Genomic DNA, 26,690 nt, shown 5'->3' on the forward strand with positions numbered 1-26,690 from the left:
TTACTCTTTCAATGCACTTTTCCAACTAATACCTATAACTAATGTATTTTTCAGTGTTAAGGTGGCATAATGTTCATGATAGGTAACTATGGACCAGGAGGGAGTTGTGAGATTTACTGTTGTTGCTTTGTTTGTTTGTTTTAATTATTATTATTTATTTATTTCACATGATAAAATCATGCCTGCCAGCTGCTATATAACAACTGTATTTCAGTGCACTCAGGAATCATGGCTTAATATTCATGTCTCATTTTCTCTTTCTAGAACCAGTAAGATGTTATAGTAAAAGCTTTTTTCAATAGCATAAGTCCACCCACTGGAAAAAAAAAATAATTTTCATGCAAACAACAGAACATGTGTAAAACCCTAGTCTCAGCATGGCGTATGCTGACAGAATTGCATTTCTCAAGAATGTTGTTTAGCTAAAGAAATAATATTCAAGTGTCTTGAAACTGTCCAGTGTGGTTATTTAAAAGAGATTGTTTAAACTAAGCATTAAGATTTTTATTGTTAGAATACACCTCTAAAAAATGAATATTGCCTTTGCAATTTGTGTAAAGCAGCAGGATGCAGCACATTTTTCGTTAACTTTTTGTACAGCTAAGCACAATTCCAATTTGGAAAAAGAGCAAAGACTACAGCCTCATTGTCCAATAAAAAATAACATATTCAGATAGAAGGAAATGCAGTTCTGTTTATTGATTTCCACACAGAAATTTATGTATTTCTAAGAAGCTGGTGTTTTCTGTTTAATTACACACTCCCACTTCCCTTCTTTCTCTGTTGTCTTGGCAGAGAGCTTTCTCCCCTTCTGTCTTGAACACAATTATTTGTTGCAGTTTTTCTTTCAAAGACTTTGTTACTGTTTATGCAAACAAGTAAAAATTTGAGTAATGCTTTAAGCTATTGGAATGCCCAAATCTCTTATCAGACCTCTATCTTTCAGGTGGTGATTGACAGGAGCTATGAAAATGGATTTTCTTTCCCAGCTACCTGTAACAATAGTCAATTTCTACATCTATAGTCGTGTAATAGCCACAAACCCTGTGCAGGTTCACACTGTGCAGGTGATATTACCAAAGTATTGACTCTTCTTATCAGCCACACACCGTATGTTCATTCTGGGGCATATGCTGTATTTGGGTTTAGGATCATGCGTGCTTTAATGAGAATTGAACTTTAGATCTGTCCATCGTGTTTTTAGGTTGCTGGATACTGATCAGGGCTGAATGTTATCGGCCTGCTCCTTTTTAGAAGTTGTTTGTGGACTTCTGGAAGAGACTAAACAAGGTCTTGTTCTTGCAACCATGTGTTCTGCTTAATTGGAGACATTTTTGAGGTGACAGGAAAGTATTTGTATGGCTTTCAGTTGCCTAAAATGGCACTGGATGTCTCCTCTTAGATACCCAACTGCTGCTTTGCCTCTTGCTGCCACTGTCAAAGAGCGCAAATCTCCTACAGATCTTGTCATGTATGACACTCAAATATGAACGTCTCAGATTTTCTTCAGCATCTCAAATGACACAAAGCATTTATGTTGAAGCAAATGAATTCTACCTTTTTTGTAGTAAGTGAGTGAAAAAAGGTTATTTATATGTATTCCTTTAATTATGAGGTTGCTTGGAAGGCCTCAGTAATTTTAGCCCTCCAGCTCTTTTAGTATTCACAGATTGAGTTACTCCAAAATTTGCTTCTCCTTGTTTTTATTTCCAAATACACACAATAAGTGAAGCAGGTTTGTATTTGTCTTTGTTACTTTCTATAACAGCATGATTTATTTTAACTCTAACAGGAAACTTGAGATATTTGCCATTTAACTCCATTTAAGTGTAGGAAACTATCCATCGTGAAGCTCAAGCTGTTTCACTTTTCTGAAGGTCTATAAACATAGCATGTGACTCACTGTGGGTGTACTTTATGGTTGGTGTGATTCATATTTTGAAACAATGGAGCAAAGTTTTATTTGGGAAGTCTTCATATGTTCGTCATTTAGCATTCATGTTTTAAGGTGCTGTTTAGTATACACCATCCTGGAGTTTACAGAACAATTTTCCATTTTAAAATTGAATTTTCTTCTGGAACATTCTGGACTCTATCCATGATCTCTACTGAAAATATTTTAAAATGAAAGCTGTGGAGTTTGGAAACAGTTTGACAAGGCAGACAAAGTCAAGCTTTTTTGGAATAGCCAGAGGGAACACTTTTATTCTATATCTTTAGCTTTCAGATATAAAAATACTGCACCCAGAGCACTAATTAAATCAATAATTTTTCCACAGACCATGGTAGTTTTAATAACAAATTTAAAGGGCAAGTGAGGAATATTTTGAGAAGAAACAATAGATCTCCTGCTTGAAAGTGCAAGAGAAAAATTCAGAGCTGTTAGGCTATGTTAAGCTCAGTAAATGCATATATGTGTTTTGAGGCTAAACTATCCTCATACGTGTTTGTATGAGTTAAAAAAAATAAAATAAAATAAAAAGTGAATTTTAAGAAGCATATTTTTTTTCTCATTGTATATATCAAGATTTTTTTCCATCTCCTACAGGAACAGTTGTGAAACACCTGTAAGATGATGAAAACAAACTTACCATAGCCTAAATTACTGGACGTATGCTTGCGTGATATACTTGCAAAACTAAAAAAAAAATCTAATTATCAGTTTAAATTTATTGCAAGGTTGGAAAGTCTTGACTATATTTTTATGCAAAGTGTATAGAGCTCTCATTTCAGATCCAGCTTTGATGCTGTTATTCACTGAGCACTAACATGAGCTAGCTGTAACGATGTCTCTAGGTCTCTGTATGCACAGTGAAAGCTGAAACAGTGGGTAGAATGATAGAGTCCTTATTTATCAACACTATCTTAGATATATCACAAGTATTTATTTTAAAATGGATGGATGAGATCATCTCTGCAGAAATTGAACTCTACTATTAGGCAATGAGAAGAACATAATGTTCATTCAATCGGAAGTGTAAAACCTGTAAAGCTTCTGGTGATAGCAAAGCAGAAAGAAGCCACGTCTATACTTCTGGTTTTTGCCTGCATCAATATATTGACAGTTGTTGGGAGATTTGACAGAAGCTCTGGCTTAGCAGTGTTGGCTGTCCTAACACTAATCCTGGTTCTCCTTTTACCCCTTGCCAGACATGACTTCTTTCAGGTGGTTTGTCACATGTCTTTGAGGTACTGACATAAAACTCAGCTCTGCTGCTATACCTTTGCCTCTACTAGTCTCTTAGATTTGTATACAAAACTGTAAAAGTGCTTTTATAGCAGTCATTTCGAATGCATTGTGAATATCCAAGAGGTCTATTTTACCATTAAAATCTCATTTTTTTTACATTCCTCCTAGAAGTGCCGGAAATCTCCATTTGCGAAGTATGCAGAAAACAACTCCTTTCTGGTTAAAGCTGTGTATTTTATGAATTGGTTAAAAAGCACTCAAAAACTTTTAACTGCATTTTATAAGATCTGTTCCAGTGAAACCATTGTTAGCTGTGCAGAGGTTTGGTTATTTTTTCTTTAAACAGACAACTTCTTTAACAGCCAAAGAACAACTCATTTGATTAATGATCATTTTTATCTCTTTGAAAGGATCCTTTCCGACCATTGGGGTGAAGTCTCTTTCGAGATTCCTGAGGGCGGGATTTTTAAATAGCATCCTGACCTCACATCCAGTGTCAGGGGGTGGATCTTTACCCCCCAGCATTTCCTCTGGTAGGTATTACAGCCTTTTCCCCCACATCAATTTTTCCCTTCACCCTTTGCCCCATCTCTTCACACTTTTTAGGGAAACAAAATAGGGTACTGGTTAGACAGGGAGATGATATGTCCCTTCCAATAAAAAGCCAAACTGGAAGGAAATAGAAAAGAGAAATTATTTTTCAGAAACCAGCTATGTCCCTGAATCATTGTAGAGGAGAAAGTGTGAGGGTAAGTGACCTGTAGTTTAGTGGTCAACCTAAACAGAAGCCTGATGTCCTCTAATCAAGTGCTTCATGAAGCATGGCCATGTCCACTAGGGGAACAAAACTAAAAATGCCTCTGTAAAATTCCAGTTTTTATGTGCCTCTGGGATTCTTCTGTAAAAATTTGCATTTTCTCGCTAAACCATGGAAGCAAAACAAAAATTGAAAAGGCCAAATTTCATTGATCACTGTTCCATAGTTGCAACTTGTATCTCATGGAAAATGCCTTAACTTTTTAAAGTAACTTTTATTACGATTCGAACTAATTTAATTTAATTTGAACTCCTTTGCAATAAGTGAGAAAATCCCATGGCTTGTGTTGTCAGCACGATACTCTACACTGCCTCTTGCAAGGTCCCGAGCAGAAGTACAGCTGTATGCTGGCACGGAGGATCCCAGAGGGTTGGCCTAGGGTTGAATGAATGTAGGCTGAGAATGAGAACACAGTACCAGGTGAATAGGCTGTTATCAGATATTGGGCTGAAATAGGAAAGAAGCTTAGGGTGGAGGCATTCTTTCCCAGAAGGTCTATGTGTGTTCTCCATTCTTGTCTGGAGCCATTAAACACCATCTGTCACCAGAGCTAATAAATTAAGAGTAAATGCATGTATCTTAATTATTGTTAAAATTCAATCAAAGTTCAGTTCTGTTCCCTTCCAAACTACATATTTTTATACAGAATTAATCTGTACATGGGCTAATATCATACTTATATCCTTTTCAGGGCATCTTACCTGTGATGTTACTTACAGTTTTGGTTAAAGAGAAAAAAAATGTCCTATGGTAAAACTAGGGAGAAAACTGAAAAATGGCATACATGGTACTTATTTGCTATAAAAAAGAAACTGTTCTTCCTCTGTATGACTTTATTATGATAATTATAGACACCATTAATCGAATATTATCTTTACTGTGTTTTTTTTTGTTTGTTTGTTTGTTTTAAGTGTTACTTCTGAGCAACTTTGATGTCTCTTCCTAAGACTCTTCGGGTGTCTTTTGTCAACAGTCTGTAAAATGCTTTTCATATTATTTTCTCCTTGGGGTATTTCAGAGTGCTTAACAGCCATTAGGCTATTTTGGCCATAAGCCTCACAATGAGATTGGTATCTGTCACCAAACAGCTCTATGGAAGATGAAAAACCCTAGGCCCACCAAAATTCTCAGTTTTGAGTACTGTGTTTTGTGTGGCAGTCACTGATTCTATTAGATTGAAAATGGCTTCACTGTGCTCATGAATTGGCTTCTCACCTAGCTACCTACAAGTTTAACTTGTTCATTTATAAAGTCTTCAGAACTTATAACAATAAAACCTGTTGTTTTCTGAGTGTTTGTACAACACCTTATCATGTTTTAGACTTAAATCATAACTCTTAAATGTTATTTGTTTAGTAAAAGTTGTTTATAATTAAATGTCTTTTTTCTAAGAATTCTAAACCAATCTGATGAAATATTCAAAACGGGAAAATGGAAATGTAGCTGCATGCTGTGCAACATATAACGTAGCAATGTAATTGAAATAAACGTTGCTTGGTCATGTCAACAGCAAAAAAGAGCTCAGAAACAATCCCATAGGAACAGAAAGACTGAAAAATCTAATGGATGATAGGTGTTCTTTTGAGAAAGAGTGCATGGGGTGAGAGTGGGCAAGTGGCACGAAACTCCACTGTAAAAGTCAGCAATTAATGTTAAAAAATGTACCTTAACAACCTTATCTGTAGTGCTGCTGTTAAACTCTTCCTTTTTTACTCTCATGTATTTGGATTTACATTAAGCATAGTCTTAATTCTGTTAGACTATATTAGATGACCAGAGGATGCTATTTCATGCTAACTTTCTAAATTGCTAAACTCAGCATTGCTATACAAGTGAGCCAAAAGCCCAAATATTTATTGTATGTTTTGAAAAAGAAATCTCTTGTTGAAAGGAGTACTGATCTGGAACGTGAGAGACTCTGAACTGAATCTGTGTGATTCAGTGAAAAAGAGAAGTTCATCCTTGAATCAGTAATCACTTCAGTATTGACAGAAGGGATGTACCCTTTGTGTAAAAAAAAAAAAAAAAAAGAAAAGAAAAGAAAACACTGCACTCAACACCAGACCTTTTTTCTGAATATTGCTTTAGCAAGAAGCAAAGACACCCAAGGCAACAGTACTCCCAGAAGTTTTTTAAGTGCTGATACCCATGTTATCATGGCAGTCTGTGGCTGTTAGAACAGCAATACGTGAGCAAAATCACGTCCATTGGAGTCTTTATGCTTCTCCTGTCCCCAGCCCTTACCTTCTCTCAATAAAAGTAAGAGAATCACTGTTTTTTTATTATTATTATTTTTATTAGTACTAGAGGGAAGCATGCCTGACTGCTACATTTGATAGCATGGTGACCTCACCTCCATTATCTGAGACATTAGGCTCATATTGGACAGTGCCTTTCATAAGCCTAACAGAAGTACTTAGCATTTAGTAACTTTGCTGAATTATAGCCTAATTACTTCACATATAGCTTATGTGTAAGAATTCAGTGAATTTAACTACATGAAAGGCTTAAAATGCTTGCATTATTCTGCTATTAGGGTCAGGGGGAAAAAAGATAATGAGATGGGTTTTTTTTATTTACCAAAACCTTTAACTCAAGTTAAGTGGCAGATTTACTTCAAAATAGTCAGAAAAAAAAATACTCCTTATCCAAGACAAAATGCCTTTACGTCTTTTATTTCTACAGAATTCCCCAGAGATGTTTTTAAAGTGAAATACAAAACTAAACTGGAAAGCCTCCTAAAGAAGCACCTGGAAAATGGTTTGGCAGGGCAAAGTAGCTCTTGCTTTCCTTTTTTCCCTTCTACTTTAGGGTGGACAAGCAGGTGGTATTCTTTTTGCCATCATATGGACAGCTGATGTCCAGTTTTGTGTAATTTGGTTTCTGATTTTACATTGTGCAGACATTCACTTTTGTAAAAGGTATTTTCATTGAGCCAACTTAAAGATTAATTTATGTTGCTGGCATGGGACATAACATTTTTCTGCATAAATGGATTCCTTCAAAGGTAGTTGTTTTTTAAACCCAGACAAAGCTATGCTAATGTCTATGGTCTAGTCTAGTCTAATGTCTAGTGTTTATATTTAGACAGATGTATCAAAAGTCTGTCAGTCCATACAGTGTTTCACGAGAAGCAAGACTGGAGGCCCCCAAAAATATATCCTACATTTCTGCAAAAAAATAACTCCCTTTAAAAACAATAGCTTTCTTTTGATTCAGCTATCCTTTATGTCACAACGTAGTCTCTAGTTATCCCACTTGTTAACAGTACAAATTCACATGACTTAGCTGATGCAGGTCTATAATGTAATGGTTCATGACCAATGGATCTACAAAAGCAAAAAATATTTTTTTAAGTGATATCCTTGCAAAAATGATACAGAATTCTTAAACCGTGTAGCAATTGCCACTCCTCATCATTACATATGGTGATATGAGTGAGGAAGCTTACCCCTTTCTTCATATTTACACAGGCATACATACACACATTTGTGTGCATGTCGGGGGAAAAAAATTGCCAGTGCTGTCTCTATTTCTTCAAATTCATTTCCCAAACTAGCAGTGTTTGCTCCATTTTGGGGCAACTCTTAGCTTCCTGCTCTTGCTGTGTATTTGCAGCTCTTGATTTCAGTCGTGTGTAAAGGGTTTGTTATGTGAATGTGAATGCATACCCATACTACCTGGCAGAAGTTAAGGGTCAGAAAATCTTAGGGTATGCTGCTGTCTTTGAAGGGTGTCAGAGAGATTGTTAAACCTGCTATGTTGGAAAGGAAGGGAGCAAAATCAAATACCTTTACTGTTGTTTCTTTCAAGCTTAACTCCTTTCCTGATTTTTTTGTTGACAAGAACTAGAAATGAATGTAAGGCCATGTTAAGCAAACCTCCCCACCTCTCTCCACAATGTTCAGTATTGAAACTACATTAACAAACTATGTAGATGGTAATATTCACATTTATTATAGGGAGATTCTCCAAAAACTCCGACATAAATGTAGAGTACTAAAGCAGGTGATTATCAGTTTTCTTTTCCCAAAAATTAATATTTTGCTACAATTTCAAAGTGCACCTGAGTGAGCCCATTATTCTTGATATTGTATAAACTGATAATTGAAAGCAAATTGTATTGACAGACCATTATTGAACAAAATTGCTCAACGAGAACCATCAAGGAGCAATTATTCATAGTGAAACTCAACTATAATTTTATGGTACTCCAATAATGAGAAAAGTAACCATTATTTTTTTCTCAGTTAAAGCATTTTTCCCTATTCTGGATTCCAGTACCTCAACTGCTGTATTTTTTATTAAATGAAAACTGCTAAACCTTTCTTGGTGACTAACAAATTGATCCTTTTATTGCATATGCATTTTCTAGGATATCTGAGCCAAATGACTTCCATTTTTTTATTTCCAGCTTCAGTGCTATTTCATAGGCATGTCTAGTGTATAAACCCTACAACCAATACATAATGGCATGCATTTTCTGAGGACAGAAGTTCAAACTGGGAATGTATGTGGACTTTGCCATTAGGTAGGCTTCACAGACAAAATATGAATGATCAGTGAATGACATGAACAGTGAGAAAAGCTTTTGGGTCTGATCCATTAAAGTTTAGCTTGAACTATAAAACTGGAATTAAGCTCTGACTGTACATGATGAAAGGAGGTCTTCATTCTCCACCCTTGCTAAATAGCTCATTTCATGCCCAGACAGTCATTGTAAATGATTCCAAACATTTTAGCCTTAAAAAGAAGTTCAGAAAAAAAACTCTTAAAACCTCTTTCAAGTCAGCATGAGGTGGTCGTAAGGCCTGGAGATGTCAGAATGGTTCCAGAGTACATGAAGATTCTGATGCAAACATCAGCTGTTGTAATGATCTGTGGAAGTTGATAGGCAACAGATACAATTCACATCAGTTTTTAAGTTGCATCAGTTTATGCTGAGAGCCCAGTCTGGCACGCTGTCCTCTCAGGATCAGGGGAACATGAAGACAGCTCGAAGCCCTCTTCTTGCAGATATGGTCATTCCCACAGCTTTTTCTTGCAGGCTGAGGACTTGGTTTTTGTGATTACCTTTTCCAAGTTACTTTACCTCATCTTCTCTTATCCCCATACACAGCAAGAGTTTATCTGTATAGTTGTTACTATCTGAAAAATAATGTAAGATTCTCAAATGAAATGCTTAAATGTACTTAGAATCGTTCATGTGGCAGCTTTCATTGCTGTTCTTCAAATGCACTGTCTCTTGTTCCCTTCCATGTGTGCCTGTGAATTCTAATAAGCCATCTTGCCCTAATGTTGAAGGTATCTCTTTCTTATTTTTGCTTTTAATATTCATGTAAACACAAGCAGCAGGAATAAAACAGAACTTTTTTTTTCATCCATATTGGATCTGTAAAGCTAATAAATGTGTAGAAAGATAATACAGATAACTAACCTAAAATTAGGAAACTGGAAGAAATTATTATTATTATTTTGTGAAGATGTATGGCTACAATGTATAAATGCAGGGGGAAAAAATGGGCCAGTTATTGTATCTGTTTGGTATCATTTTAGATACTATTTCTCCCTCGCATACCCATCTCCAGCTAGTAAAATACAGCTATTTGTTCTGTTTTTACACTCTGCTGCATTCCCTTTGTTTTTCTCACAAAAAGACAAGAACAAGGAAACAAATCATGGAAACAATGCAAATGCTTTCTTTTTACAGTTCCACTTTCTTTCCTCAAAACCTTCCAGAATTTCTTTTCTAGGCACACTAAGAGGAGTGATATGGATTAGGGGTTGCAGAAGCAGCAATGCTGGAGACTGCTAAAACTTCTGTTGTCTACAGCACATTCTCCTGTTGTCATGTTGCTAAATAATAATAACTTATGCTCATTCATGTGTTCTATATTTCTGTCAACTTATTTTGCAAATATATCTTTCCTTGACTAAAGAAAAGTGTTATGTAGGACACAGGATAATAGAAAGATTACTAACAGCAAGATAAGTAGGCTTTATCTGTGTGATTTCCTGTAACAGCAAGACGAATGGATGTGAATGCTATCCCTTTTGCAAACTCTGGCTTCTGAAGTTTCAAGAGGGGGGTTGGAACTGCAACTTCTATTTTTTGAGGCTGCTTGGAACATAGGTCTCAGTCTGGGATGGCCTGCAGAAAAAGCTCCATTGCCTTCAGGTGTATTGAACCTGGCAGCTTTTTTTTTCCTTTGCCTTTCCCATAGTCATTGGTTTTCTTCTTTTTTTTTTCCCCTCCACTGTTTTAGTGCTATGAAAAGTCCTGTATTCTATTCGCTGAAATTAGTTCTCCTCCGATGTGATGCATACAACTGTATCATTGATAGTAGCAGGAGTGAAGACGCCGCAGTGCCACAGCAAGTGGTTCTCACAGACCTAGTGTGACACCCAAGTGTGCCTTCCAAGCCCTGTTCACCTGAGCGAGGGACACAGCCTTTTACCGTGGGTGTTTTGCACCCAACTAGAGTGCTGAAAAGCCCAGTGCTAAAGGTGCTGTGTATTTTGCTCTCTTAAACTTCTCTCCTGCTTTAGAAGGATGGAATGGACAGAAATCCTTCAGCAGATTGGGAGGAAAAATGTCAGACAACCAGGTAACTTCTGAGAGGCTACTTGGACACATGAATTCTGACCTGCAGAAGTAGTGGAGCAATATTTTGTTACATGATCTAGAGAGAAAATTCAAAGCCTTTGCTCTTTAAGTGGAAAAATAAATAACCTGTGTTTATGTTAAAGGATCTATTCCCATAATGGGTATTAAAGATTTCATTATAAGTAAGGACTGTAGGAATGAGCACGTACTAACTACATTCTTTTTGGAGGATTAATCTTACATTTAAAAAAAAAATCACTGAAGTGGGCTTTGCTGCATTATTTAAAATGACAACAGGAGACAACAAGCTGAATATCTTGTCATTGATATGCCACTTCAAATTCTTCTCCTTATTCATCATTCTACCACTCAATTAGATTACATGTTATCAAAATCTTATGGATAAAAAAGACAACTGAAAATATATTTATTGTGAATTTTAAATGCAAGTGGTATTTTAAAACATTCTGCAATGGTGGCTTTTTTCTTTTTTCTTTTTTTTTTTTTGTATTTCTGCTTATAAAAAAAATGTGAAGCAGATTGATCAGTGGAAAATACAAAATTGTAACATGCATTCTGAGGAGGCATGACACCAATACAGAATGTTTGTCATCTATGCTGAATTTTGTTTCAGTGGCATTACAGTACAGCCGTGAGGGAGAATTCTAATGAAAAACTTTCTCGGGGAAAAACAAACACCTTGTCAAAACCAGTCAGCCACTTGTCACCAGGTAGTATTTGCATCAAAACCATGAATAACCCCTGCGCTTCCTACAGATTCATCTAAGTTCTGAATAATGAAATCCATGTCCTTTTTCTGGATCATGCAAAGCACTGATACTGCTCTTGTGTGTTCAGTCTGACTTTCTGAGATGCAGGGAGTCTGACAGGGATCTGCCAGAGCCAGAGCTACTACCTGTGCATTGTGTGAGGAGGGGAAGCTCCTTTAACCTACACACCAGCCAGGTGGCTGGTAATGGGGACAAGTGGGCTGGAAATAGTTACAGCAGCACAGAAATTATATTAAAAAAAAAAAAAAAAAACTGTGAATGTGGGTATGGTATCAATCTGTCATGTATAAATAGGATTATAATTTCATATAGTTATATTAAGTATGTATTATTTATACTTCAAAAGTCTTTCTTGCAGTACTTCCCACTCCAGCACTGCTGAGTATCTAAAACTGCTGCAAGAATGATTTGTTTTGCTGTCTTAATCCTTGAATTCATTTTCAAGCCTTTTTATATTTTGTTCTCCCCCAGCTCAACCATGAAGTTGTATGCTCTCTTCCAGCAGTCTGCAGCTTTTAGCTCCTAGATGATCATGAGCTCTGTCTTCTATCCTAAAAAAGTTGACACCATTTCCTTTGCTCTTATTCCTTGACTTCTCTTACATGGATCTTGACTGTAAAATTAACATGGTTCATATTCACATACTGTCCGGTGCCTGTGCTTGTATCTGTGTGAAAACACTCACCTGAGTTGATCAAGCCTTTACACTAGAGTTCAGGTGTCCAGTTATCTGTTGTAGACCACCCCTGCTTCAAGGGGGTCTTGTTATTGGTCCTACAGGAGGGCCTTTTGGCACATGCTGTCTTTCCATTACAGAGTTCCCCGTGGCTATGTGTGAGCTTTCACAGGGGGCAGGGCAGGTTCCTGTTACGCTGGCAGAGCTTTATCTGTGCTGCACTGCAGCATCTGGGCTGTCCTTCTGAGCCCTGACAGCATCTCTGACTCCCATCTGTATTACCTTCCACTTCTGTTTGTCCTTAAACCTGTTCCTTCAAGTAAGGATGTCCATGTTTCATCTGTGTAAGTAATTACAAAGATAGGAAAATAATTCAATGCATTCCAGAACTGCATTAGTCTACCCCATGATAAAATACTCAGATACTTCTTCCCTCTGAAGACTTCTCTGCCCCCATCCAACCAATATTAATTCCTGTCCTCGTTTTGAAGATGAACAATTGATCTTTCTCAGTACTGTGAGAGCAACATGGTTTTTCATAACCTAAATAATACTCCTTCTTCTTCTTCTTATTTCCAACTTACGAAATCTTTCACTATTATTTTTCAAAATGAGTTTTGTAGTCTTCTTTAAGGCAAAAGCAGTATTCTGTGTTTATAGAGTGTTCAGCACAAACCTTAATCTTTTCAGTACTCAGATTGTACCACAGTATAAAAGATAACATCTGCTCTTTGCAGCTAAATAAATAAATAAAATTTACAGCAACTAATATCATGCATAGCTTTTGGCTTACCAGGAACTTTGTTCTATGCCAGTCCTGGGCTGGCTGCCATCAGACCCTTTAGAGGTTAGGCATCCCAGATTGTGCTTTGTTATGTTAAGGGCATCAGAATTAGGGCTGTGCTTTTAGGGTTTGCTTCCCAGACCTGGAAAGAATGGGGTCCAATGGCCATTTATTATCAGGACCTTTTTTTTCTCTGTGGACATTCCAGTCAGTCCCACCACATGCCCTTGGGACTAGTGGCTCAGTCTCTGGACCGAGATATCCAATGTTGGATTCTCACCTTGGATGTGCTGGAGTCAGCTGCTCATCCTCACATCTCAGCCAGCTTCTCCAGAGTCCTTTGGTCCCGATCCTTCAGCTGCGAATGGGAGAGCCTGTTCACACAACGTGAATGCACGGTGGAACCACACAAGTGTCTCTGCAAGGTCGTGAGCTATGGAATGAAGTACAACATTGTGTATTGGTACCCAAATGTGGCCTGGAGACTACTGTCTCGAGGTGGAGAAGGCCACTTGATTTTCCAAACCGGTTTTTCCACACCTTTGAAATCAAGTTTTGTCCTGCCTTACCTTTCCTGATGCTTGGTGTTCTTATATTTGTAAAATACTTAGAGATCATTGTATGGAATTTGCAAACCTATAGAATTATTTTACCATAATTGTTTGCTGGGCGTAGAACCTATGTATTACCATTTTGATGATAAATGTATCCATTAGAATTTGCTGTGTAGCAGTTTTATATTACTATATCTTCAAGCAACCAAAACACTACCTGAGACATTTTTTGATCTACATGTACTCCAAAGACAAATATTACACTGGCTGGAAGTCCTATTGTATTGCCTGTCACAATCCAGCTAGGAACACATAAATATCTTCAGTGATATATTAAGCTTGCAGCCAAAATACGATGGTTTTTATCAAGTGCTGATGTACTAAAAGAAGATTGTTGGAGAAGTTCGTGTTAGGTTCCAGGCTTAGGATTCTTGCTTAAGGCAATCGAGGGATGGAGCTGGGTTCATTTTTTGGTGTCTTGAAGGTTTACACTATCTCACATCAAGTTCATTTGAAATTAAAGGTAGCATGGAAAGGGATACAGACTGAGCCTGTGGGAAGCTAATGTCAGCTTCTGTGATTAAATTTTTAATCAACAAAATTCCTGAATACTTAATGCTGTGCAGATTGTCCAATACACAGCAACCTGTTTGAAGACTAAAAGAAATTTACTTCGGTGTGTTTACCTGATCATGCCATTTCTGTGATATAGAGATGACTTTATGTATGTATTCTTGAAATGTCACATTGTATTATGCAGTATTTTCATCAAGGATGGCTTGATTTATTAAGGCATGCATTTCAAGTGATTAAAGGAAGACATCAAGCATTTTAAAATCTCATAAACATTTGTCTAGTGAAAAATACTGAAATCTCTTTTTAAATCCAGAGATGAATGCATATAGATACATTTCATTACTGTTGTGGCCTGGAAGTTCATACTGTTGGTCTGAGCAAAATGAAGAATAGTTCCTTCAGTGTTTTGTATTGTTTTTTTTTGTTTTGTTTTTTTTTTGTTTGTTTGTTTTGTTTTGTTTTGTTTCTGTGTTTTTTTTTGGGGGGGGGGGTGGGGCTATGTGTTTTGGGACAGAACATAGAAGAATTAAAAAATGACTTGGCAAAGTAAGTATGAAAATAATTTATGTTAGAGGATATACATCTAGGGAGCACAAAAGATGTGATGAGAGCCTATGAAGCTCTAGAGAAAATAGTTTCTGAAATGTAGGGTGCCAAAGAGTTGCAGACAGGAAACTAGAGGCATTGTTTTGAAGCTCAATAGTTCCATTTGTCATTCCCTTCAAATGTAAATTTTCCATAAAGGTGTTTTATTTGTTGATTTACCCAAATTCAGGATAACTTGAGCCTGAACAAATACACCATCTGAAAGCTGGTTAACATCCTTATTTATTGCAAGACGCTGCAGTCTGCAACACTTTAGAAACTACTGCTTGCTTTAGAAAGCTTGTCTGTAAATACAAGTTCTGCATATAATAAGATCCTCTAGCACCAGGCTGCCATTTGTTTACTTCTCCAGATTATAGAATATTCCTTTCATATGGAGATTTCAGTCCCTTGACAATCAGTGAATAGTAGAAGTACAGCAATCTAGATATTCATGTGCTTGAAACAAAATAAACTAGGCTACAGAACTAGTCAGTGTAAGCAAGGGGAAGTAAAGAAAAGGTTAATTTTTTTAAATGCTCTGATTGTTAATAGCTTAAAATCGAAGTATTGTTTAAACGTATGGTGCAAAACCAGGGTATAACCAACAGATGCAGATGAATGTAAATAAACTGATTTGGCGACAGATGTATACTTGTAGGTGAGACCAAACATTCAATTAAAAAAAATAGCTGTTAATTCTTCACACTTCAGAAAGGCTATTCAAAAAGATAAAGAATGCAGCTGAAAATTTTCACACACACACACAAAAAATTTACTACTGTGTAAACATTATTAAGCACTGTTTTATTCATTGGGGACCTAAACATGAGGGTAAATACAGAAAGAACATCACATTTTATTAGAATAAATGAAGGAATGTTGTGAGGGAGTCCAGAAAGACTAGAATAAGGCACATGAATGAGTATCACCAGCACACACGGAATACAATGTCAACATGTTGGGAAGGAACAGAGAAACACCTTGTGTATTTTTTTAAATACAAGGTTAACTGTAATAGCCTAAGAGAAATACCTGTCTGTGGTTGATTGTGTATTGTGGAAAGTTTAATTAACGCTTCCACTATTAATCAAACCAAAGAGAAAGATATAAAAGAAATTGTACTTGAATGCTCATAATGCCACTCAGTGCTTTCTCACCTTGAATATTGTGTTCGTTTCACAATGACCTTGTCCAAATAAAGCACAGTGATAATTTGAGAAATGGATCCTGAAAGAGGCCTGTTTTGGATGTTAAAAATACCGGAACAGCTAACATTTAGAGAAAGTGAAAAGGGAGGACTTGTGTTTTCACCACTTGATGCAGCACCGGTTTTCCACAGACCCCAAAAGAGACAGCCTTTCTCAAGAAAAGAGAAGTTTCACGGTCTAAGATTTCTACCTCCTTCCCTATCCTACTGACATACTTACATGTTACATTAGTTTTGCATACATCAGAATGGCTCCTTTGCAGTATTAACAATTCTAAAAAACATCTTGCGGCACAGTCTGATTAACATGCTCTTTGTACCTCTTCTGTCAAGCAGTTCCAGAGTGGTGGCTTAGTCCTGGATATCAACAGGGAAATGGTATTTAGTAAAGTGCCCACTTTAAAAGTTTATCTTCATATTTGTATTTTTTCATAAGAACTGAATATAACTTGTTTTTGTATTCTAAAGAATGCTGAATTTGTGTGTGATGCCATCCTGGAACCTAACTGGAAAGCAGTGCTGGTTGAGCAAAACTTTTATTCGGATAGCATTGTGTGTACATTTAAGTGCAATCATGAATTCAGAGTATTGCTGGATTAAGGGAACATGCACTCATACATGCATATACACACACACACACAGTCTGGAAGGGATTTTTGTGGTATCTCTTTCTGTCTTTCTGTTTGCCACTAAATCATTGAGATAATTTTTCTTTGAGAAGGAAAATCATGGCACTGAGTATGTTATTTCTTGGAGATGGCTTATGATTTTGTTCCTTGCCTATATTCCAAACTGTTATTGCAAGACATTCAAAGTAGATTTAAGTCAGATGGAGCAGTTCCTGATGGGAGGTACAGCAGGTATTGTTATTTGGAAATAATGGGCTCTTATTTGATCCTTTTTAAGGGGAGAATACACCACAGCAAATGATGTACAGCTAATTCACTACAATTAAAAAAAATAGAAAATAACTCTTCAAGAATAATACAAGGAGTTGTGTTTGTAATATAAATGAGGATTTTGAAAATGGGTAACATATTTAGGTAATGTCACTAATCTGTGCCTAACAGTTGGAAATATGAAAGCCCCATAATACGTCTGTAATCCTAATGTGTTTCTTTGCTGTTTTCCAGGCAGACCAGTAATGATTGTAGTTGAATACATGGAGAATGGATCCCTTGACTCCTTTCTGCGGGTAAGGTGCCTTTTTATGATGACATTTGAATAAGAAGCCATTCTAGGTTAAGATTTTAAATCATTTATCATAAATTAATTTCTCCATAATGTTATTCATGGAATTTTAGTGAATAATAGAAGCATTTTCCCCAGGGTACATTTTTAAGTTACAGTGATACATTAGAGCATAGCTGGAAAAAAAGAAGATATAAATTTAAGAATATAATTGATTTCTTCTACAAGAGTAGCTCCCATATTTAGCAAAATGTATTTCAATTAGCGTTATTGTGAAGGAAAAGATAAATTGAAGCATAAATACCTAGGTTTATGGAAACTGTTCATTTTGCACAATCACCTTCAAAAATACTTTGTTATGATATTTTTGGCTGGTGAAGTGTAGAATAGACTTGGTAATTGATTTATAATTATTTATGGTTACTTGCATTTAATAAATTGAATTAGAAAACAGTTCATGGGTGAAGTGTCCCGGCACTAATTAACCCCCAAAGGTCACTCTGTAAACATTAAATAAGGACTATAGAAAGTGTGAAAAATATGTTGGCACAATTGTATTTAGCTTTTCTTAGAAAAGGAGAAGGAAAGGATGACCCCTGAAGCTAAACTTATCCTAAAACACCCTCTTTGTTGACACTACCATTGGAAGTGTCTGGAGGCCTAATGACATAAGAAACTGTGTGACTGTCAAGTATTTCAAATTTGCCTTAGAAAGTAAATGTCAGTCCTTACTAGCCTGCTGACTTGCCACTGCTGTCTTGCAGAATGGTAAAGCTGGGAGTGTAGGAAAGGTCTGGGGAAGGTTGAGGAGTGTGGTTTTGTGGATGTGCTTGAAAAGGATCGCCCAGGCACAAAGGAGAGGTGTTCCATGAGGAGCTGTGAAAATATTTGTAGGAAAATCTAGATCATGATGACGAAGGATGCTATGGGAGCAGGAAGAAGGAATTGCTAAGAGAAAATGGTGAATAACCAGGAGGGAAAGAACAGACAATGCTTTAGAAAGAAGACACGCAAATGAGCAAGAGGGAGAGAAAGTCATACAGACAGCACTTGTTTGACAGCAGATTCAGAAAAGAGGTAACCTAGAGAAGAGCATCTGCAACAGAGGGTACTTGAAAGCACACCAAAGGCATTATTTTAGATATTTCTACATATTTTTTATCCCTTCAATTTGCTTTTGATTATTCTGTTGTAATTTTTTTCTGTAGTGTCCCTTGCTGTCCACCGACTGTCCAAAATATAAATACATTTTTTGCTTTCCTTGTCAAGATACATGACGAACATCTGTTGTCAGAAACATAACAACACCGCAGTTTCTGGTGAGAATTTGATGGTTGATCAAAATCTAGGTATCTTCTGGAGAGAGTTTGGTATCATTAAGATCTTCTAGAAACTGGTTGGGTTTAAAAGATGACCCCTCTTGCCTTTCTGGCTCATCTCTCTATCCATCTGCATGAGACAGACAGACTGCCACTGATTTGAGGACCTTGGATTTCCATGGTCTGTAATTTTATAGCAGTGACCCAGGAAGACTTGCCTGGGCCCAAAACCTTTTTCTTTGTACATGCATGTGTATGTGTGTGTGTGCAAAATTTCATAGAAGAGAATTAAACCAAATACTGAAATAACTCATGACAGAATTATCTTTCTCTGAGATGCTCTAGTATGATATCTATATTCTACTTATTATTCACATGCTTTTATTTGTCAGAACAATTACTACTTATTAGGATACTTTAATAGAAACTGACATGAGCAAAATTATGGTGTTATTGTGAAGCAATACTTCTCACATTGCAAAAGATATTGCAGGCAAAACTGCTGGGGAAAAATGTGAGCTAATCATTTCTGCAGCTGGTTTCCATGTGTATTATTTTACAGTTTCAATTCACACTTCAGATGGGGTTTATTCTTCTCAAATGGTTTTTAAAAGGTTTTCAGATAATATTCAGCATCCCAAAGCACAGTGGATATATCAACACCATTTCTGTTAATAATTAGCAGAGCAAATGGCTGCAAAGTAACCTATTTAAGAAGAAATCCAGTTGCTTCATTAATAATAGTTGTTTCCTGCAGATATAAGTCTACACTTTTAAAAGCTTTTGTGAAGATACAAAGAAGCAGAGAGGGTTTATCTTTAACAATCCTAATGAAAGGTATTTGGTGAATATAACAATTTCTATGTGCTGAGATTTGGAAGACTTTGTGATATAGTCTATCTTCCTTATTATTTAAAAGAATAACTTGTTATAGAGAAAAATCTTTTTACAGAGAGCTAGTGAGGGAAAAAAAAAAAAAATTCATAAGAAAGACTTCCCCCATGGCGCAACCTGCAGGCATTAAGCAGCACATCCCTCCAACCTGTCCTTCCTCAGAGGCCTGCAGAAATGGGTCAATTGTACAGTCTCAGAGAGAGACTCTGTGATGAGTTGTGTGAGGAGAGTCCAAAGAAAGACTCCTCAGGGAAGACATTTTGCAAACAAGTTGTGCCAGGAATCTTAAACTCCCAAGTAAGAAGTCCCCTTGAACCCTAAACCTAAACTCTCAGTAGTCTCTAATTCCTTGATTTACAGATAGGGAAATAAAGCACCAAGATGTTAAGTAATCTTCACAGTATTGTGCACGAAGTGCATGGTAGAGATCAGAAATGAAAACAATTCCCTTGAAACCTAGGCCAATGGCTTACACCCATCCTTCATCTTATTTAGTGCTGTATTTTGGTTTCAGTTATGTGGCCAAGTCCATACACCAGTGCCTTACTTACCGTTATTTGTATGAAATATTATATGTATTAAATAGCAAACTCCGCCAAATTACGTTTTCCCCTCTTGATAAAACATCCCATATACTGAACTGCTAACTTTGAGCTTTTCAGTAAAAAGTTGGCATGTATTTGCAGTGTGAAGATGCTGCAGATATTTTCATTATGGAAGGGCATCAGCTAATTAGAACTGATTCTGTAGTAAGATGATGGCTACATCATCTACATCATCAACTACAGCAGATTGCACACCATGAGACATCCTAAATTGCTGGAGACACATGACACCAAATCTCCCTCAAAAATCCAGCATTATTTTTGCAGTTATATAAAACTCATTATCCTAACATGAAGCTCAGTATCTTTTTTTTTTTTCTCATACAAGATTGATGTATATAAGTTAATCATCCTACAAAAGTAAACATGAAATTTGCTGTCAAAGAAGTGGTCATTTGACCAGAAATGCGATATACATGAGCTCACTTCTGGTGACACTTTGAGAGATTTCTTTGAAAAGGGATGTGAGCTTCCACTTAAGTATTTCCTTATGGGCTAGAAGCTTTTCTTTCAGTATTGCTCCCACAGCTGCCAGATAAGAGTACGCTGTGTGGGGGAAGAAAGGAGCTGACACTTAAGCGATTTCCTGTCCTGTTACCAACTTCACATGCAGAGTTTGGATAGGACTCATTGTCTTTCTGTTTCAGTCACCTGCCTCTGTAATGGAGATCTTAGAAATCACTTATCCTGCAAGCATATGAGGAAATTAATAAACATATGAAAAGTTGAAAGGACAGCTATCCGAACTGATAGAAGGATGTACTCAGTAATTAGACAGGATAGTTGCAGTCAGATACGTTTGCTCGTGCTTGTTGACACAGCGTATAGAAGATATGACAAGAAAGACAACTGAGAGATGCATAATGAAATAAATAAATAAATAAATGCCTAAAAACTGCGAAACCTATTTAATAAGCTGTCTGCCACTTCAGTGGGTTCAAGGTGCCTGTTCTCTGAGCATGGCCATGACTGAGTATACCACATTGGCACGCGAATCACTGCTGGGTGATCTTGCAGCCTGCAAATGTGACATAAATGCAGTCCTCATTTGCTGAGGGAAAACAGAGATGAGTGCTATGTTGTACCCAAGCCCATGCTGGAGTTTGGAGGATGATGCAGTAATATTAGCCAAGTCTGAATCTCAGTTTCACTTAGCTATTGTGCTGTGACTGGGCAATATTTCACTTGTCAGATGATCGCAATAATTCCTATAAAGGTACTTTGTCCTGAGATTGGTCTTTTCACACTGATACACCCTCCCCTGCTTAGCCTACTCCCTAAATAGATGCCTCGCAGACCTATGTAGCTGTTAAGAGTCAGATCTCATCTGCTTTTTTCACAGCTCCATCTAACAGTTCGTTTTTGGCTAAAGCAATTACGTTTAGCATCACATGAACAGGAACACAAACACAATGAGGCAAGGTGGCTTGGGTGCTTTGGGAAGTTACTGCTTCATAGGTTCAGTTCCCACGTGGAGAACATCTGCAGGCTTTGGTCTGTGCTCATTGTCATTGTGGTTTGTTGATTCTGGGGATTTAAAACCACAGAAAGGGAACACAGCTAGAAGCTGGCTTTTAAAAAACTGTAAAATAACCAAAAAGCTGTCACCAGAGTACTATAACTTCTTTCAGTGTGCTACCTGTGAGTGTTGTCTGCAGCTGCAGACCACCAGGCTGCTGTCAGTGTCTTACTGCCGCTCAGTGTCCAACGTATGCTAACCAATAGCTGGGGCAATAAGGCAAGGCCCACAGCAAAGAAGAGAACTGTGTGCTCTCCAGGGATTCATGTGGGAAAGAGAATATGAGGATTAAGCAGCTCGTGAGTGTTGGCAGCATTTTCCCTTAACTGTTCCCCAAAGAGATGGATGTTTATGTTTCAAAGAAAGATGCTCCAGTCTTGTCCAGTTTTGTAAATCTCTGAGCTGTAGGAGGAAGGGATTAATTTACCGTGGATAATCACAGGGTCTTTCTGCCTTCTTCACTGTTAACATTTGCAATAGTAATGATCTTCTTCCTACCTTTCTTACCTAGATTTCTTTTCACATAAGAAAACTAAAATACTCTTCAAAAAAATAGATTTATTTATAGCATGTAAATATAGCAGGAGTTTATAGCATGTAAAAATCCTTAACATATTTTCTTCCAAAGAAAATATTTTTCTAAAGATTCTATAAAATCTGCTTAACTACCTCAAAACATTAACAGCAGCAGACTGTACAGCAAGTGAAACCCAGGAATTCATCACCAAATTTTAATCCCTTGAGGCATGTCTAGCAGCAGCTAAGATAAGTGTAAAAATACATGAAAAAATATGTTACTGGAAGGAGAAAATATTATGATATATTGCTCTTTGATGCAGTAATCGTTATGAAGTTATTCTCAGGGCAGCTTTGCTATCAGGCTCTCACTTTTTTCAGCTAGAGTTTAGATGCTGCAGCAGACACCTACATTTAGTGAGGCTGGGAAAAAGGGAGAAAGAAGAAAAATGAAGACCGGTAGAAAGTTCTATAAAATGATGCTGTAAAGTATATGTTGTAAATCCATCTAACTTGGCCTCACTAGACAGAGTCAGCTTTGGGGAAAAGAGGCCGGATGGCCTTTCTGAAGTTTAATGGTTCCCCTTATTATTTATCTGCATCCAGAGAGGCAACAGCATTAGAGCTCATAACTAATACTCCTTCTTTTGCTTTCACATACAGCGTTCATGTGCACTTTTATTTATTGGAGGCACATTCCTTTCCTGGTAGAATAAAGGCAGCATTTTCATTTCCTTTGATTTCAAAAATAACTCTGTATAGAAGAAAACTTGCATTGGAGACTACTGATACAGATACTTTTTTTCTAAACCAAAGGAAAAAAAAAAAAAAGAAAAAAGAAAAAAAAAAAAGAGAAATTAGAAACTGAGTTTGAGTGAATGTGATACCTTAATAGTGAAACGGGAAGCAACAAGTACGTATGTGATTTAAGGTTAGCCTGAGATGCTAGTGTCTGTGATGCTAGAGAGCCAACATTTCTTCTTAAGCAATGTCTCACCTTGTTAAAAGATGCAGAAAACATAATTTCTGATACTACTGTGAGAAGTTCGTTTGCAAATGCTGTGTTTTTTTAATCCCTGTAAATATTCTTCCTACTGAGCAACAAGAAATGTATTACAAACAACTGTCTTGTATTTGAAGCCAAAAAGAATTTGTGGCATGTGGAAACTTTCAGTGTGCTCTATCTTTGAGAATTTGTGGAAAATACATGAGAAACTAGGAGATTATAACAGAGCCAGTGTCAGCCATGTATTAAAAAGAAGGGAAAAGAGAAGTAAAGAAATTACAGGCCAGTCAGCTTAATGTCAAACCGCTGTTACATTTTTGGAACAAATTATCAAAAAAGTATTTATAAGCACCTTAAAGATAATAGTGATAAGTATGAGCCAATGTGGATTTGTCAAGAACAAATTATGTCAAACAGTCTGGTTTCCTTTTGTAACAGGGTACAGGCTTTGTGGGTATGGGAAAAGCAGTTGATATCATAAATCTTGACTTTAGTAAGGCTTTAAAACTCTATCACATGAGATCCTTATGAGCAGCTAGAGTAATATGGTCTTGACAAAACTTCTGTACATGGACACAGTACTGGCTAGATACTGTATGGAGAGAAAATAGACTTTGATGTGAAGTCATATGAAGTAGGTTTGTGGGTTTTTTTGCAGTCTGTTTCTCCATATTTTTGTTAAGTTCCTGGATCCTAAGATGAAGACTAAACTTAAGAAGTGTTCAGACAACGCAAAGCTGAGTAGGAATACAGGCAGACAGGAAGAGAAAGCTGGAATTTAAAATCACCACAACACATTTAAGAAATAATTTAGGAACTAGTTGGTTTTAGAAACTAATTAGAAACAAGTAAGGACAAGGGCAAGATACTCCCCTGAGGCTGGAATAATAATATAATGTAGAAAACAAAGAACAGCTACTCGGAAAGAAGTTCACTGGAAGAAATGAATCTAGATTTTAAAGTCGGTCAGGTATGTCATGTTGCTGTGAGAACAGCAACCACAATGCAATCCAGAAACAGGAGTATCCCCTGCAAGTTATATGAGGTCACCGTTCCTCATTGCTTGACACTGGTGAGGCCTTACAGTACTACATCTTTGGACCGTAACACTTCAAGAACTATATGAATTCACTGGGCAGAGTACACAACAAAACTGAAAAGAAGATACATTGGAGAAAATAAAACATGTTGAGAAAAAGAGATCTTTGGACTGAACTTGGTTTTAGCCCAAAGAAAAAGGCAGGAGAGATTATCATGGGTGTCAAAAACAGTTACAAAAAGGAAATGAAATCTATTCTCTGTGCCAGTAAAAGTGTCATACTCAAGGGAGGTGTCTTATTTAAGATGGTCCTAGTATGAAGCTGATGGAATAAGAAATACTGTCTTAATGGTTTTAAGTGCAGTGAAAAAAAGCATGCCAGGCATGACAAAAGGCAAGGATGTCATCTGGATCCCACTCAAAGTCCCTTCCAACTCTGTGACAGCTATATTCCAGTTCTCCCACTGGGCAGGGACACCCAGTTATGCCAGGACAGCCCTTTCTTGTTGCTACAGCTGGGAGAGGAAGGCAGGGTCACAGGTTACAAGGCTACTGCCCCTGCTATGTCCAGATTCAAGTGTAGCTATTGTGTCCTAAAATAAGCTTCAGAACAGCTCTATCTTGCAACATTTTTAGTAATAAAAAGACTTCCTACGAGTGGGAGGAAGACACGCATCTATAGTTCCTTCTGATGGCAGTATAATAACACATTTTTAATGCTTGAAGAGGCAGTTAGATTCTTGTGGTGTAGGATCGCTCAGTAGCATTTAAAATGAACTAAAGTAATTTCAGCTTTATATGTATTACATTTAATGAAATTACATGTTATTAATTGTATGAAATCCTGGTAGCCATTAATTAAAGAAGAAATTGACTGTTGATCTAATTCAGTACCAGTGGTAGAAACACGAGTGCAATCCACATGATAGTATAACGCATGAATTACACTTCTAAGTAATACCAGGTTTCAGCTTGAACACTGGAAGATTTAGCCTGATAATGATCTACCATTTACTTTGCATTGTCAAATAGTAACAGTAAATTCATGGTAAAAACTAGGTCTTTCATACAGTGAACCATAAGAACTCTCAGTGGTAAAGATGATCCAAGTTAGACCTAGACACACCATTTTCAATGATATTCTCCTTCAAAAATAAGATCTAAGTCATCTGCAGAGGAATATTTACACCTGTAGCAAATCCTGTACACTTCTCAGAATATAAGGCCATAGAAGTGCTAAGATCTCACTCTCACCTATAGGGCAAGTAAAGAAGTGAATTTCGGAGTAGATGTTAAGTCCATAAACGATACAGGAAATTTGACTTGCCACTCTGCCAGGAAGTTATTCAGTACTAAAATGGAAAAAACCTTCTGAAAAGAGAAAAATTCCATGGCTTTGTAGAAAAGCACTAAACTAGTGCAGGCTGGAGCTGGAAACCAGAAAATAAAAAACAGTGAGAGAAACTTAAGATCTCTTCCTTCCTCCCCTGAAATAACTGACCCTCTTAACTGTCTTATTATACATCAGTATTATTAAAGAGTTCATAGCATGATGAGAATATTTCACAAATGGAAGGTTTTTGGAAGCAAATGGAAGCAAACTGTAACTGAATGGAAAACAACTATTTTCAGGCCTTTCGAAGGGCCTACATAAATTCAATGGCAACTATCCAGATAATGCATTTATATTCAGTTGATAAGAAAAGCTTATTTAGCAAAGCCATTAAAGCCTGATTAAAATTTGGTATGATGATAGGATAAATGTCGTAAGTCTACTGGGGTCTGAATTGCTGCCAGTATTGATTAACACCTTTAACAACCCAGTAGGAATCCTATCAAAAATATATTTCAAATGTAAGTCATGGGAATCAAAATAAACCCCTAGATAACAACTGCCATATCATTAAAACGAGTGTTTCATGTCCCTATAGGACAAGCAAATGAAACAAGATAATGGAAAGTTGCTAAAGGATTGGTTTGACTCACAGATGGATGTGGGGATTTACAGACACTGAATATATGAGGCCAGATTCATACCTACTATAATTTCACCAACTTAGTTGAATTTTCCATGGGTTAAATACGGTCCATAGTCCTTGTTGTGGTCAGCATAAATTAGACAAATATTTCTTTATATTAGAAGAAAACAGTTTATAGATGGTAAGGGAATGCAGCTGGCATAGAAGCCAATGCAGAATAAGTGATTACAGAGGGACTTGAGAAAGAGATGGTTTTGCTGACAGGAAAATGTAGTTGTTCCAGCCATGAAGGTGGTATTAAACAATATAAAACCAAGAATGAGAAGTAACAGAGGGGAACAGATGCGGAAGAGGATTCAGAGAAATATCAGAGGAAGAAAGAGAACAGAATAAAATTGTAACTGGCATGTTAGCAAGTCTGCCATTTTTTAAAGGTAAAGATAAGCTTGAACTTTTTTTGTCAAGGCAGAAGCTCAAAGAAATTTGAAGGAGAGAGAATGGCAAAAGCATGTGATTGTTTTTAACTCAGGCATTTCTGCTATATTGGTAAGGCAAATACTGAGATTTGGAAAGAGCAGAAAAAGGTTATGTTTTATGAAAAATCAGTCAAGCATGGTCTAAATTTGAAATAGAACAAATTAAAAAAGGAAGGAATGAATGCTTGTGATTTAAAGGGACAAAAGGTTAAGGGAGGTGTTGCAGATGACTGAGGTTTTGATCATTGAAATAATGGAACTGTGAACGATGATAAGGAAAAGGTAAAATCTAGAGGTTGAGGGTGGTGGTGGTTTTGTTGGTGCTTTGTTAGGAGGCTGGGGGGGCTACATGGTTG

The 26,690-nt window shown here is 36.8% G+C and overlaps 1 protein-coding gene across 4 annotated transcripts in view; it reads left to right on the plus strand.

The window, feature by feature from the left end:
- EPHA6 (EPH receptor A6) overlaps positions 1-26,690 on the plus strand; it is a 511,169-nt gene that overhangs the window by 413,364 nt on the left and 71,115 nt on the right. For 2 of the 4 annotated variants that reach the window (XM_035315198.1, XM_035315199.1), the window contains 2 exons: positions 3,601-3,723; positions 16,924-16,985. In XM_035315198.1, the coding sequence (XP_035171089.1) occupies positions 3,601-3,723; positions 16,924-16,985 (185 nt within the window). The remainder of the gene's footprint in view (positions 1-3,600; positions 3,724-16,923; positions 16,986-26,690) is intronic. The other 2 variants (XM_035315200.1, XM_035315201.1) reach the window with 1 other exon arrangement.

Source organism: Oxyura jamaicensis, chromosome 1, assembly GCF_011077185.1.
Source record: "Oxyura jamaicensis isolate SHBP4307 breed ruddy duck chromosome 1, BPBGC_Ojam_1.0, whole genome shotgun sequence".
Lineage (NCBI taxonomy): Eukaryota > Metazoa > Chordata > Aves > Anseriformes > Anatidae > Oxyura > Oxyura jamaicensis.